Source organism: Saccoglossus kowalevskii, chromosome 1, assembly GCF_978046115.1.
Source record: "Saccoglossus kowalevskii chromosome 1, keSacKowa6.1, whole genome shotgun sequence".
In the NCBI taxonomy this organism is placed as follows: domain Eukaryota; kingdom Metazoa; phylum Hemichordata; class Enteropneusta; family Harrimaniidae; genus Saccoglossus; species Saccoglossus kowalevskii.
Window position 1 is genome coordinate 37,270,815 of NC_140641.1, and position 13,529 is coordinate 37,284,343.

Genomic DNA, 13,529 nt, shown 5'->3' on the forward strand with positions numbered 1-13,529 from the left:
ACGATATTGTAGAATGACAATACACATGAAGGGTCCGTTTATTGTGGTTGTTAGTTGTGCTTTATTATCTCCACTAACTAATGTCAACTGGCTGTTATGGAAACTGTACTCTCTGTTATGAAAACCGTATGTGCCATGTAACATCGTTTTGGTCGTTTGCGTGAATAATAATTGTGTCTGTTGTTTGATTGTGACATTGTATTACTGTTTACTCCGTGCTCCGATTACCAATGACGCATATATTTAGATACAAATACATGGCGACAGGGGAAATCCAAGAATTACGATGATGTCACTTTAGTTTGAAATCATGAGTCATACGTACAACCCCAGACCGTCGAATACTAAAGTGCGTGGTGCTGCCAGTCGAGGCCGTGGTACAAACGCTGGTCAAAGACGCAATCCAAGCCCGAGAAGAAACCCTACTAAAGTCCCTGGAGTTGGGAGGCAGGGACGATCAGTTGAACAAAGTAAAATGGAAGACGGGGAGGTTAACCCAGGTACAGATTATGGGAAAGCTGGTGATTTGAAGCAGCGAGCTGAATATTGTGGTGCCTTCACGAAAATAACACCGAACGAAAAAAGACGAAACCAGGTCGCACGTCAAGCTGCGGAGGAAGAAAGAATGTACGAGGAACATAAAGCCAGCAAACGAATTGACTATATTTCCTTGCCGCCACAGACAATAGGAGGAGGGGCGGTGACTGAACATGAAGTTCGGAGAAAACAATCAGTCGAACAACGGCAGAATGCAGTGCAGCAAAGAACAGCCAGAGCTACTTATAGAGAGAAACAAAAAGCACAAGAAGAAGCACAACTTAGAGAGAAGAAGGCGAAGGCCAGACAACAAACCGAAAGGAACAAGGAACGAGCAGAGAACAGAAAAGAAATGTGGGATGAAGATCGCAAGAAAAAAAACGATGAATTCCTAAGAAGATTTGAGAACAAACCTAAAGTTAGGTCATCAGCATCTGATCATAGCAGTGACACTACTACCAGCACTGCCTCGCACATGAGCATGCCAAATTCAGCCAGTCATCAAAGGTCAGGTCGGCCCCTTGACCAGTTAATTGAAATGTTTCCAGATCATGACATTTCACAGTTGTCTCAGGCCTTAGATCATGCTAATGGTTCTGCAGATTTGGCAGTGAGCTTCCTTATATGAGTTTGCATATATTGTAATATCAATAGGATTATAAGTTTTTACAAATATGGTGTCATATTTTGCTGTACAGTTACAATCTGATTACATCAAGATGTTCGGTGTCATCTTCAAATTTTATCGGTTACCCATTCACATGAACTCCAATACAGAACTCATCCACACGAGTAAGTTACCCAACCAAGCCAAACCTAACCAATAAAAATTGTTTTATTTCAAGAATATACCAGTAATCTGCATCATATTGCTTACTTGCAGTGTGACGTTATGTTCGATAATTGCAGAGTTTGGAACAAGACTACCTTGAAGTTGGTCAGATCAAAAGTAAAAGAAAAACAAAGTGCAACTCATTTGTATGTGAAAAATTCATTCACTGTTAGTAACATTGTCCCCATACAAATAATGAGATCTTAGCTCCCATTTTGAGGTAAGCAACAGGGAATAAAAGTAGAAAAATATACATTTTTAAAATTATTATGTAATGTAATGTAATTTACTGTGATTTATAAAATTTACTGTGCGCAATGCTTTCGGTACATAATTTCAATTTTATTGCATACTGATTTAAGCTGTTTCTCATTGCAAAAAGTCTTAAATATATTAGAAACGCAATACCAGGTATTTTGTTTGAGTTATCATTCACTCTCGCTAAAATTGCTCAGTTTTCTCGTACAGAAACTCTTTTTTGCATTTTTACAGAAACTAATTTTTAACTATCACGACTATTGGAAATGTCGTCTTGCAACACTTTTCTTCCTGTTAATGTCTCACAAATTACACCATCTATTTACATATAAATAGGCTAAAAATAAATAGATGTCTCATAGATTATTTTGTACATCTCTGTGAATTTGAGTCTGTTTGATGGACTATATATCACCAGAACTAAGAGGAACATAACAATTCCAAGACAACATTTCATAGACTATTATTTTGTAAGGAAGAAAATCAAAAACATAGAAAGCACAAACAGCAAGAAATGAACAAACCTGCAAATATGTTATGTCTGTCTTTCTGTGTGTGCAATTTCATCAAAAATTGGTGTAAAAACATAATGTAGTTGTACAAAATGTACATGTGTGAGTCAGTTCAGTGTTTGATTATATCCAAGATGGCTGACAAGCATGTCTGTTCCTTCGAGCAGACATTTTCTTGAATATACCTGAACTGACTTCATTCAAACTTGATTACATAGAGTGGGCTACTTATTAGTCACATCATTTTGTTTTATCAGTTTATTCAAAATCTATCTTTTTATTTCTTGTGTGTAGCCTCTCAGATAGCAAGTATTTGTATATGTTTACTCGCTATTTGGTTTATGATCTGTTCAAACAATTGGTTGTACTTTTATTTGTTTATTTCAATGTTGTCATAAAGTGTCAGTTACATGCATTTCATTTTGCATAATTTGCAAAAAGGCATTTTTATTTTGATAATGATCTGTCAATCACTGCCAGGCTATACAGTGAACACATTTTAGCTTTTTGAATAATAATCTCTTTCCCTTGTTGTCATGCATTTTAATAATTTGTTGTCTTAGCATTTCTTTCTTGCCTGTCTAGGACCAAATGTTATATCAAACAAATAACTACAAACATTGCATGTACTTTGTATTTTACATTTTTGTAATTTTAATTCTTATTTCAGTGCTTTTCATTCATTTGTCTGTTCTTATCAATTTGAGTAGTATCCCTCAATACTTGTATATATCTACAGTGATGTAAAACCCAGCAGGTAGGCAATCACAAAGACCACTCACTTTGTGCATTTTCATTTTTCCCTTTGTACTTGAAAACAAAACTACATCACATGTAGCTACGTTCAAGGGTTTCTGTTTATAGTTGTAAACACAGTGGTCAGTACTATAGAAAGAAATTTAGTGCATTTAGCTATCGGTAAAAATAGAACACATCCTACCATTAATAAGTATGCCCAATTGGATAGCTTTCTTCTGCCTATATCTGTCTGACCAGCATGTCAGATGTTCTAATTTTTAGCAAATCACAGGAATTGAACCTGCAATTTCCATGTTTTTTACACTGTTTTTACTAAAAATGTGTCTTATGTGGAGAGGATGGATAATATAAATTGAAAGATTTCTTGACTGTTTGTTGTGAATCTATACCAGTATAAATACAGACACTCTATATTCTCCCCTACAAATGAACTATTTACACAGAAAGATGTATAATTTATTGTATGTGAGATTTTAAAAATTGTTAATAAAATTTGTTATTTTATAGAAATATGTAATATACATGACAAACTAGAATACAGTATTGTATTTATAAGTTGTAGAAATGCTAATTTTCAAAATGTTTTTTTAGTACATCCATGATATCCTATTTTGTAATTACCAATGTTTTATTGAATTACAGAGACTGTTTATAACTTTATAATCTGTCACTTAATGCTATTGTTGCAACAATTACCTCCATGCTGCAACTGATTACCTCCATGCTGCAACTGATTACCTCCATGCTGTAACTGATTACCTCCATGCTGTAACTGATTACCTCCATGCTGTAACTGATTGCCTCCATGCTGCAACTGATTACCTACATGTTGTAGCTAATTACCTCCATGTTGCAACTGATAACCTCCATGTTGCAATTGATTGCCTACTTGTATGCAACTGATTATCCCCTGCTACAACAAATTGCCTCTATGCTGCAACTGATTGCCTACATGTTGCAACTGATTACCCCATGCTACAACTGACTACCTCAATGCTGCAACTGATTGCCTCCGTGCTGAAACCAATTACCAACTTGTATGCAACTGATTACCTCCATGCTGCAACTGATTACTTCCATGCTGCAACCAATTGCCTATTTGCATGCAACTGATTACCTCCATGCTGTAACTGATAACCTCCATGCTGCAACTAATTACTTCCATGCTGCAACCAATTGCCTACTTGTATACAACTGATTATCCCCTGCTGCAACAAATTGCCTCCATGTTGCAACTGATTACCTCCATGCTGCAACCAATTGCCTACTTGTATGCAACTGATTGCCTCAATGCTGCAACTGATTGCCTACATGTATGCAACTGATTACCTCCATGCTGCAACTGATTTCCTCCATGCTGCAACTGATTACCTCTATGTTGCAACTGATTGCCTACATGTATGCAACTGATTACCCCATGCTACAACTGACTACCTCAATGCTACAACTGATTGCCTCCGTGCTGAAACCAATTACCAACTTGTATGAAACTGATTAACCCCATGCTGCAACTAATTACCTCCATCCTGCAACTGATAACCTCCATGCTGCAACTGATTACTTCCATGCTGCAACCAATTGCCTATTTGCATGCAACTGATTACCTCCATGCTGTAACTGATAACCTCCATGCTGCAACTAATTACTTCCATGCTGCAACCAATTGCCTATTTGCATGCAACTGATTACCTCCATGCTGTAACTGATAACCTCCATGCTGCAACTAATTACTTCCATGCTGCAACCAATTGCCTACTTGTATGCAACTGATTATCTCCATGCTGCAACTGATTACTTCCATGCTGCAACCAATTGCCTATTTGCATGCAACTGATTACCTCCATGCTGTAACTGATAACCTCCATGCTGCAACTAATTACTTCCATGCTGCAACCAATTGCCTACTTGTATGCAACTGATTACCTCCATGCTGCAACTGATTACTTCCATGCTGCAACCAATTGCCTATTTGCATGCAACTGATTACCTCCATGCTGTAACTGATAACCTCCATGCTGCAACTAATTACTTCCATGCTGCAACCAATTGCCTACTTGTATGCAACTGATTATCTCCATGCTGCAACTGACTACCTCAATGCTGCAACTGATTGCCTCCGTGCTGCAACCAATTGCCTACTTGTATGAAACTGATTAACCCCATGCTGCAACCAATTACCTACTTGTATGCAACTGATTACCTCCATGCTGCAACTGATTGCCTACTTGTATGCAACCGATTAACTCCATGCTGCAGCTGATTACCTCAATGCTGCAACTGATTGCCTCCGTGCTGAAACCAATTACCAACTTGTATGAAACTGATTAACCCCATGCTGCAACTAATTACCTCCATCCTGCAACTGATAACCTCCATGCTGCAACTGATTACTTCCATGCTGCAACCAATTGCCTATTTGCATGCAACTGATTACCTCCATGCTGTAACTGATAACCTCAATGCTGCAACTGATTGCCTCCGTGCTGCAACCAATTGCCTACTTGTATGAAACTGATTAACCCCATGCTGCAACCAATTACCTACTTGTATGCAACTGATTACCTCCATGCTGCAACTGATTGCCTACTTGTATGCAACCGATTAACTCCATGCTGCAGCTGATTACCTCAATGCTGCAACTGATTGCCTCCGTGCTGAAACCAATTACCAACTTGTATGCAACTGATTACTTCCATGCTGCAACCAATTGCCTATTTGCATGCAACTGATTACCTCCATGCTGTAACTGATAACCTCCATGCTGCAACTGATTACCTCCATGCTGTAACTGATTACCTCCATGCTGCAACCAATTGCCTACTTGTATACAACTGATTATCTCCATGCTGCAACCAATTGCCTACTTGTATGCAACTGATTATCTCCATGCTGCAACTGACTACCTCAATGCTGCAACTGATTGCCTCCGTGCTGCAACCAATTGCCTACTTGTATGAAACTGATTGCCTCCATACTGCAACTGATTACTTCCATGCTGCAACCAATTGCCTACTTGTATGCAACTGATTACCTCCATGCTGCAACTGATTGCCTACTTGTATGCAACCGATTAACTCCATGCTGCAGCTGATTACCTCAATGCTGCAACTGATTGCCTACTTATATGCAACTGATTACCTCCATGCTGCAACTGATTACTTCCATGCTGCAACCAATTGCCTATTTGCATGCAACTGATTACCTCCATGCTGTAACTGATAACCTCCATGCTGCAACTAATTACTTCCATGCTGCAACCAATTGCCTACTTGTATGCAACTAATTACTTCCATGCTGCAACCAATTGCCTACTTGTATGCAACTGATTATCTCCATGCTGCAACTGACTACCTCAATGCTGCAACTGATTGCCTCCGTGCTGCAACCAATTGCCTACTTGTATGAAACTGATTAACCCCATGCTGCAACTGATTGCCTACTTGTATGCAACCGATTAACTCCATGCTGCAGCTGATTACCTCAATGCTGCAACTGATTGCCTACTTATATGCAACTGATTACCTCCATGCTGCAACTGATTGCCTACTTATATGCAACTGTTTACCTCCATGCTGCAACTGATTGCCTTCATGTTGCAACTGATTACCTCCATGCTGCAACTGATTGCCTACTTGTATGTAACTAATTACCTCCATGCTGCAACTGATTACCTACATGTTGCAGCTAATTACCTACATGTTGCAGCTGATTACCTCAATGCTGCAACTGATTGCCTCCGTGCTGCAACCAATAGCCTACTTGTATGCAACTGATTACCTCCATGCTGCAACTAATTACCTCCATGCTGCAACTGATAACCTTCATGCTGCAACTGATTACTTCCATGCTGCAACTAATTGCCTACTGGTATGCAACTGATTGCCTACTTGCATGCAACTGATTACCTCCATGCTGCAACTAATTACCTCCATGCTGCAACTGATAACCTTCATGCTGCAACTGATTACTTCCATGCTGCAACCAATTGCCTACTTGTATGCAACTGATTACCTCCATGCTGCAACTGATTGCCTCCGTGCTGCAACCAATTACCAACTTGTATGAAACTGATTGCCTCCATACTGCAACTGATTGCAACTGATTACCTACATGTTGCAACTGATTGCCTCCATGCTGCAACTGATTGCCTTCGTGTTGCAACTGATTACCTACATGTTGCAACTGATTGCCTCAATGCTGCAACCAATTGCCTACTTGTATGAAACTGATTACCTCCATGCTGCATCCAATTGCCTACTTGTATGCAACTGATTACTTCCATGCTACAACTGATTGCCTACTTATATGCAACTGTTTACCTCCATGCTGCAACTGATTGCCTTCATGTTGCAACCGATTACCTCCATGCTGCAACTGATTGCCTACTTGTATGTAACTAATTACCTCCATGCTGCAACTGATTACCTACATGTTGCAGCTAATTACCTACATGTTGCAGCTGATTACCTACATGTTGCAACTGATTACCTCAATGCTGCAACTGATTGCCTCCGTGCTGCAACCAATAGCCTACTTGTATGCAACTGATTACCTCCATGCTGCAACTAATTACCTCCATGCTGCAACTGATAACCTTCATGCTGCAACTGATTACTTCCATGCTGCAACTAATTGCCTACTGGTATGCAACTGATTGCCTACTTGCATGCAACTGACTACCTCCATGCTGCAACTGATTACCTACATGTTGCAACTGATTACCTCCATGCTGCAACCACTTGCCTACTTGTATGCAACTGATTATCTCCATGCTGCAACTGACTACCTCAATGCTGCAACTGATTGCCTACTTGTATGCAACTGATTACCTCCATGCTGCAACTGACTACCTCAATGCTGCAACTGATTGCCTCCGTGCTGAAACCAATTACCAACTTGTATGCAACTGATTGCCTCCATGCTGCAACTGGTTGCCTTCATGTTGCAACTGATTACCTACATGTTGCAACTGATTACCTCCATGCTGCAACCACTTGCCTACTTGTATGCAACTGATTATCTCCATGCTGCAACTGAAATTTTATTTCACCAGAAACAGTGTATACATTGAGTAGTAAATTATAAATAAATGAATACTTAAAATTTATAATAGTAGTAATTACAATGATAGTAATATAGTATATATTTTTGTTTCTGGTGGGGTCACAGAAATAGCTTATTCAAGCTAGTCTGTGACCTATGATCCAAGATATATAATAAAGTAATCATAAGCTAATATGCACAAGACATAGTTATAGCGTGTAATGAATACTATAATACATAAAGCAATACAGAAATACTCACACACTCTGATAAAATAAAACAACGTAACATACAAATACACATAAAACTGATATGAAACGAAAATTGACATATCTTCTAGAAGATACCTTTTTAAGTGGCATTTGAAAGACGGTCTACTTTGTATACTTTTTATGCGATCGGGAAGTGAGTTCCAGTGCTTAGTGGAAGCGTATTTGAGAGTATGTTGATTTAATGTGAGATTGACCTTGGGAGTATAATAGTTGTCGCCTGCAGCATATAGGGTAATTATGGGGTAGTGTGTCTAGATATTTGTCAATACTATGGGCATATTGCTTCTTCTTTAAGTCAAAAACGAACAAACAGGTGTGTAATATACAGAGTTTATGAATATTTAAAATACCAAGAGATTTAAAGAGAGAAGCGGTATGGGAACGAAAGTCAGAAAATGAGATTAGGCGGACAATTTTTTTTGTAGAAGCGTAATTGGATTTAATAGCGTTGAATAAGTATTTCCCCAAATCTCTATACAGTAAATTATGTGTGGCAATATCAACGAGTTATATAGCAAGAGAAGTATATATTTAGGAACATAGTGTCGAATTTGAGAAATGATTCCAACTTTGGGGGTAATTATTCTCCTGACTTTGTCAATGTGGGATTTCCAATTGATATGATGATCAATTGAAATTCCCAAATAGTTAGTTGGTAGAACCCCCTCAATTGGAGATCCCTGGATAAGCAGACTTCCCTCGGTGTTAACAACTCGTTGTGTTGTTTTAATAATCATATAATTTGTTTTCTGTACATTTATTGTGAGTTTGTTAGCACTGCACCAATCGTAGACTCTTTGAAAGTCATTGCTGATATCGGAAAGATTGATGTGACTGTCTTTGAGGAATTTAAATAGATTTGCATCATCTGCGAAGAGCCGAAAACTAAAAGCGTTGGTTGAATTTGCAATGTCATTAATATAGACTAGCAATAGAATAGAACTCAGAATCGACCCTTGAGGGACGCCACATTTAATTAGAGTGTATGATGATGAAATGTTATTTAAAGTAACTGATTGGTGGCGATTGTAAAGATAGTCTCTAAACCATAAAAGTGGGAGCCCCCTAATGCCATAATGCTCTAATTTGGAAATGAGGATGTCATGGTTAATAGTGTCGAATGCCTTTTTGAGATCAACAACAATGCCAAAGGTGATAGATCTATTGTCAAGGTTTGCAGCTATGTCTGAAAGTAAGTCTGTAAGAGCAAGCTTGGGACTGTGTTTTTTACGAAAACCAAATTGGCTGTTTGTCATATGTTTTTTTTCTAAGTAGTCAATAAATTGTTTATTTACAAGCGATTCAATAGTTGGAAAATGGAAATTGGACGATAATTACTGACATTTGTTACCGAACCTTTTATGAAGATTGGGGTATTTTTTGCGATCTTGAGCGGGTCGGGAAATTTTCCTTGGCTCAGTGAACAATTGATAACGTGGGCTAATGGACCACAGATGACGTCTGCAGCATGGATAACTTGTTTGGGGTGAATTTGGTCATGCCCAGGCGATTTACGGGGATTTAATGATGTAATTGTATTTAAAACATCTTGTTTGCAAACTGGACGAAAGAAAAAGGAGCTTTGGAAATTTCCGCTTAAACATTTTCTAAAATTGTGTGGCGGGCAATTGATATTGGCAGCGAGATTGGGCCCAATGTTGGTGAAGTATGAGTTGAAACTATCTGCAATGTCTTAACTGTCAGTTATTGTTTTGTTTAGCGTAGTGCAATGCAGTTTTTTAGGGGCCATTTTCGTTACAGTTTTATTTAGAATTTCATTGACCACTTGCCACGTTTTACTCGTATTACCATTCGCAGATGATACTTTCTTTGAATAATACACCTTTTTTGCTGACTTGAGGAGTTTTGTCAATGTGTTTCTATACATTTTATATTTATGTTTGAGTGGGTGTTTCTTCATTTTACTAAATAAGTTATATTTTGTATGAATTGATTTAATTAGGGCTTTAGATATCCAAGGTTTGCGGGGACTTTTGTGTGATTTTTTAATTTTTTTTTTTACCTGTACATGCTTTAATGATATACCATGAAAAATGTCATAAAAGGCGGAATAAGCTTGATTGGGATCTGAACAAGTGTACACTTGTTGCCATGTTGCCGCACTCAAATCGGCCAAAAAATCATGTTGGTGGTTGTAATTGTTGAAATCATATTTTATAAATGTAGTGTCTGTTTTAAAAACGTGTTTGAATTGTTGTATAATGCCAAAGATTGGGTAGTGGTCCGAAATATCCGATTGAATAGTGCCACTGTCGATAAAGTAGTCTGTGATATTTGTGAGTAAGTGGTCAATGATTGAACTTGTGTTATTTGTTACTCTGGTTGGGGTAGTAATTATCTGGGAGAAATTGTATGAATTTAGAAGTGTAAGGTAATTATTGGCAGATGCCGAATCTTTGGACGTACCAATGTTCACGTCACCAAGGATTAAACAATGCTTGCCCTGTGCAGACAAATGATCGAGACATACCTCCAAACTGTCAATGAATTCATGACAGGGGGTGTTGGGTTTACGTAATTAACACCTATGATTAGTTTATTGTTATTAATGAGCGCCTCAACAAAGATCAATTCTGAGTGGGCGATTTTCATTGCGCTAATACGTGTAACGTTCAAAGAGCTGCAAGTATACAATGCTACTCCCCCACCCTGTGAGTTATCCCGATCACATGTAATCAATTTATAAGAAGGGATACTATAAAGAATAGGGTTTGAGGTGGAGTTTAACCAGGTTTCTGTAATACCCATAAATAAAGGTGGGTGGTTTAAAATACTGAGAAAGGAAACAAAATCATCAAAATGCTTTGTGAGTGATCTAATATTTAGATGTAAAAAAGTCTATACCAGAGTTGAACTGTTCTACAGTGTAGGATTTACAGTTGTAATTGATTGCTGGTAATTCTGATTGTAAGTTCGTTGAGGAATGGATGGATGGCTAGGTGGATGGACATGATAGTACTGGTTATACAGCTGATTACCCCATGCTGCAACCTATTACCTCAATGCTGCAACTGATTACCTCCATGCTGCAACTGATTGCCTACATGTATGCAACTGATTACTTCAATGTTGTTGTTCAATGCTGCAACTCCATCTTATGTTTTGGTTCTATCTGTCTATTCGTTTGACATCATTTTTCAAGTGTACCATTCTTTTTTTTTGAAGTTTTTACAAAGACAAGTCATAATGGTACATTTATTAATGTATTTACAGACACGTACCGGGTACCATTCAGTCAACTTGTACAGAGATATTCTGCAATAATAAAGACTGAATGCAGCAATAATACAACTGTAGTTGCCCAAAGAATTAACATAGTGGCAAGCTGTAATTGTAAATGTGTTTCTTAGTTTGGATTTGAATTATGTAGCAACAATATAATATGTCTATGCAATCTATATATATATATAACAGTATATGTTTCAGTCTAATGACGGAAAGAATGCCAGTACTTGTCGAAATTGTGGCTGCTATTCGGTGAATAAGTTCTTTCTATGATACATTATCATCTATTATGACACCCAAGAATTTGGTGAGAGTTATAATCACTTTTTTGTGTGTGTTGGTGAATTCAACAAACAAGCTATCAAGCTGCGACAAAAATATAATTAGTGCCAACCGCAAAGTTGAATTTGAGTATAATATGTTAGGCCCACTTTACTGAAAGATTGTTTATTTGGCAGGCGAGGTTGACATTAATAACCTAATGGATTCCTGAGGAAGAAAATATTTCATCGCTTATTTGTTCAACACTATTGATTCTGTCTCTCCCTTCTTGTAAAGGTAGTCCATGACTGTTGTGTTGTTGCAAAGTGGGCATGGTTTCTAAAATATTGGCGTCACTTTTGTAACTCAATGTTTCCGCAACTCAAACAATTCAACATCTCCAACATACATAGAGATTCCCAAATTTAGAAAAACTGCCTGGGACACCATTTGCACCACATTGTTGTGTTTGGGTAAATGGTGTACAACAATCAGTTTGATACAGCAGAACAAAATGCATTAGGGTATGAGAGAATACGCTAGTTGTCCTAATACCCAAAACAACGTGACACAAATGCCAAGGGTTGCATCTAAAATAACTATCTTAAATCATTTACTAGAATCGCATTGAGGATATTATGCTATTAATTAATGTTTTGCATCCATGATTGGTAAAACAGACATATTACCAAGCAATTCTCAAAGATTTAAATTAAAGAAACTTCTCTCCAAATTAAACCGTCTACAACCTGTGAATAAAACAAACATAATACAATCATTATAACAATAACTATCATTTTTCACTTTTATAATTTTCAATTTTTTATACACCAGTTGCCAAGCATGAAGTCATCGCCAACAAATTTAAATCCTTTTTTTAGAAATCCCATCCAAATTATATCATAATGCTATACTCAATCAAGGCAGCGCTGTCACCGTTAAAAATGCTAGAATTGAAACCCTTGTTTTCTTGCAGGTCAAAATCTGGGGTCAGATTGCACTTGCTTTAGTCTTTTCTGTTGAAATTGGTTTACTATTTTTAATAATTTTCATTGGGTACTATTTTCAATAATTTCCATTGGTTTACTATTTTCAATAATTTCCATTGTGTACTATTTTCAATAATTTCCATTGGTTTACTATTTTTAATAATTTCCATTGGTTTACTATTTTCAATAATTTCCATTGGTTTACTATTTTCAATAATTTTCATTGGTTTACTATTTTCAATAGTTTTCATTGGTTTACTATTTTCAATAATTTCCATTGGTTTACTATTTTCAATAATTTCCATTGGTTTACTATTTTCAATAATTTCCATTGGTTTACTATTTTCAATAATTTTCATTGGTTTACTATTTTCAATAGTTTTCATTGGTTTACTATTTTCAATAATTTCCATTGGTTTACTATTTTCAATAATTGCCATTGGTTTACTATTTTCAATAATTTCCATTGGTTTACTATTTTCAATAATTTCCATTGGTTTACTATTTTCAATAATTTTCATTGGGTACTATTTTCAATAATTTCCATTGGTTTACTATTTTTAATAATTTTCATTGGGTACTATTTTCAATAATTTCCATTGGTTTACTATTTTTAATAATTTCCATTGTGTACTATTTTCAATAATTTCCATTGGTTTACTATTTTTAATAATTTCCATTGGTTTACTATTTTCAATAATTTCCATTGGTTTACTATTTTCAATAATTTCCATTGGTTTACTATTTTCAATAATTTCCATTGGTTTACTATTTTCAATAAATTTCATTGGTTTACTATTTTCAATAATTTTCATTGGGT

General features: G+C 36.8%; 1 protein-coding gene across 1 annotated transcript; it reads left to right on the forward strand.

Annotated features, from left to right (window-relative positions):
- The first annotated feature begins 40 nt into the window (after positions 1 to 40).
- Positions 41 to 3,561, forward strand: LOC102809101 (uncharacterized). The gene has a single exon (XM_006821659.3). It carries the CDS (start codon positions 311 to 313, stop codon positions 1,163 to 1,165), a length of 855 nt encoding a protein of 284 aa, XP_006821722.1. The 5' UTR covers positions 41 to 310; the 3' UTR covers positions 1,166 to 3,561.
- The last annotated feature ends 9,968 nt before the right edge of the window (positions 3,562 to 13,529 follow it).

Coding starts and splice junctions, on each gene's coding strand:
- LOC102809101 (XM_006821659.3), top strand. CDS start 311: ATGAGTCATACGTACAACCCCAGACCGTCGAATACTAAAGTGCGTGGT.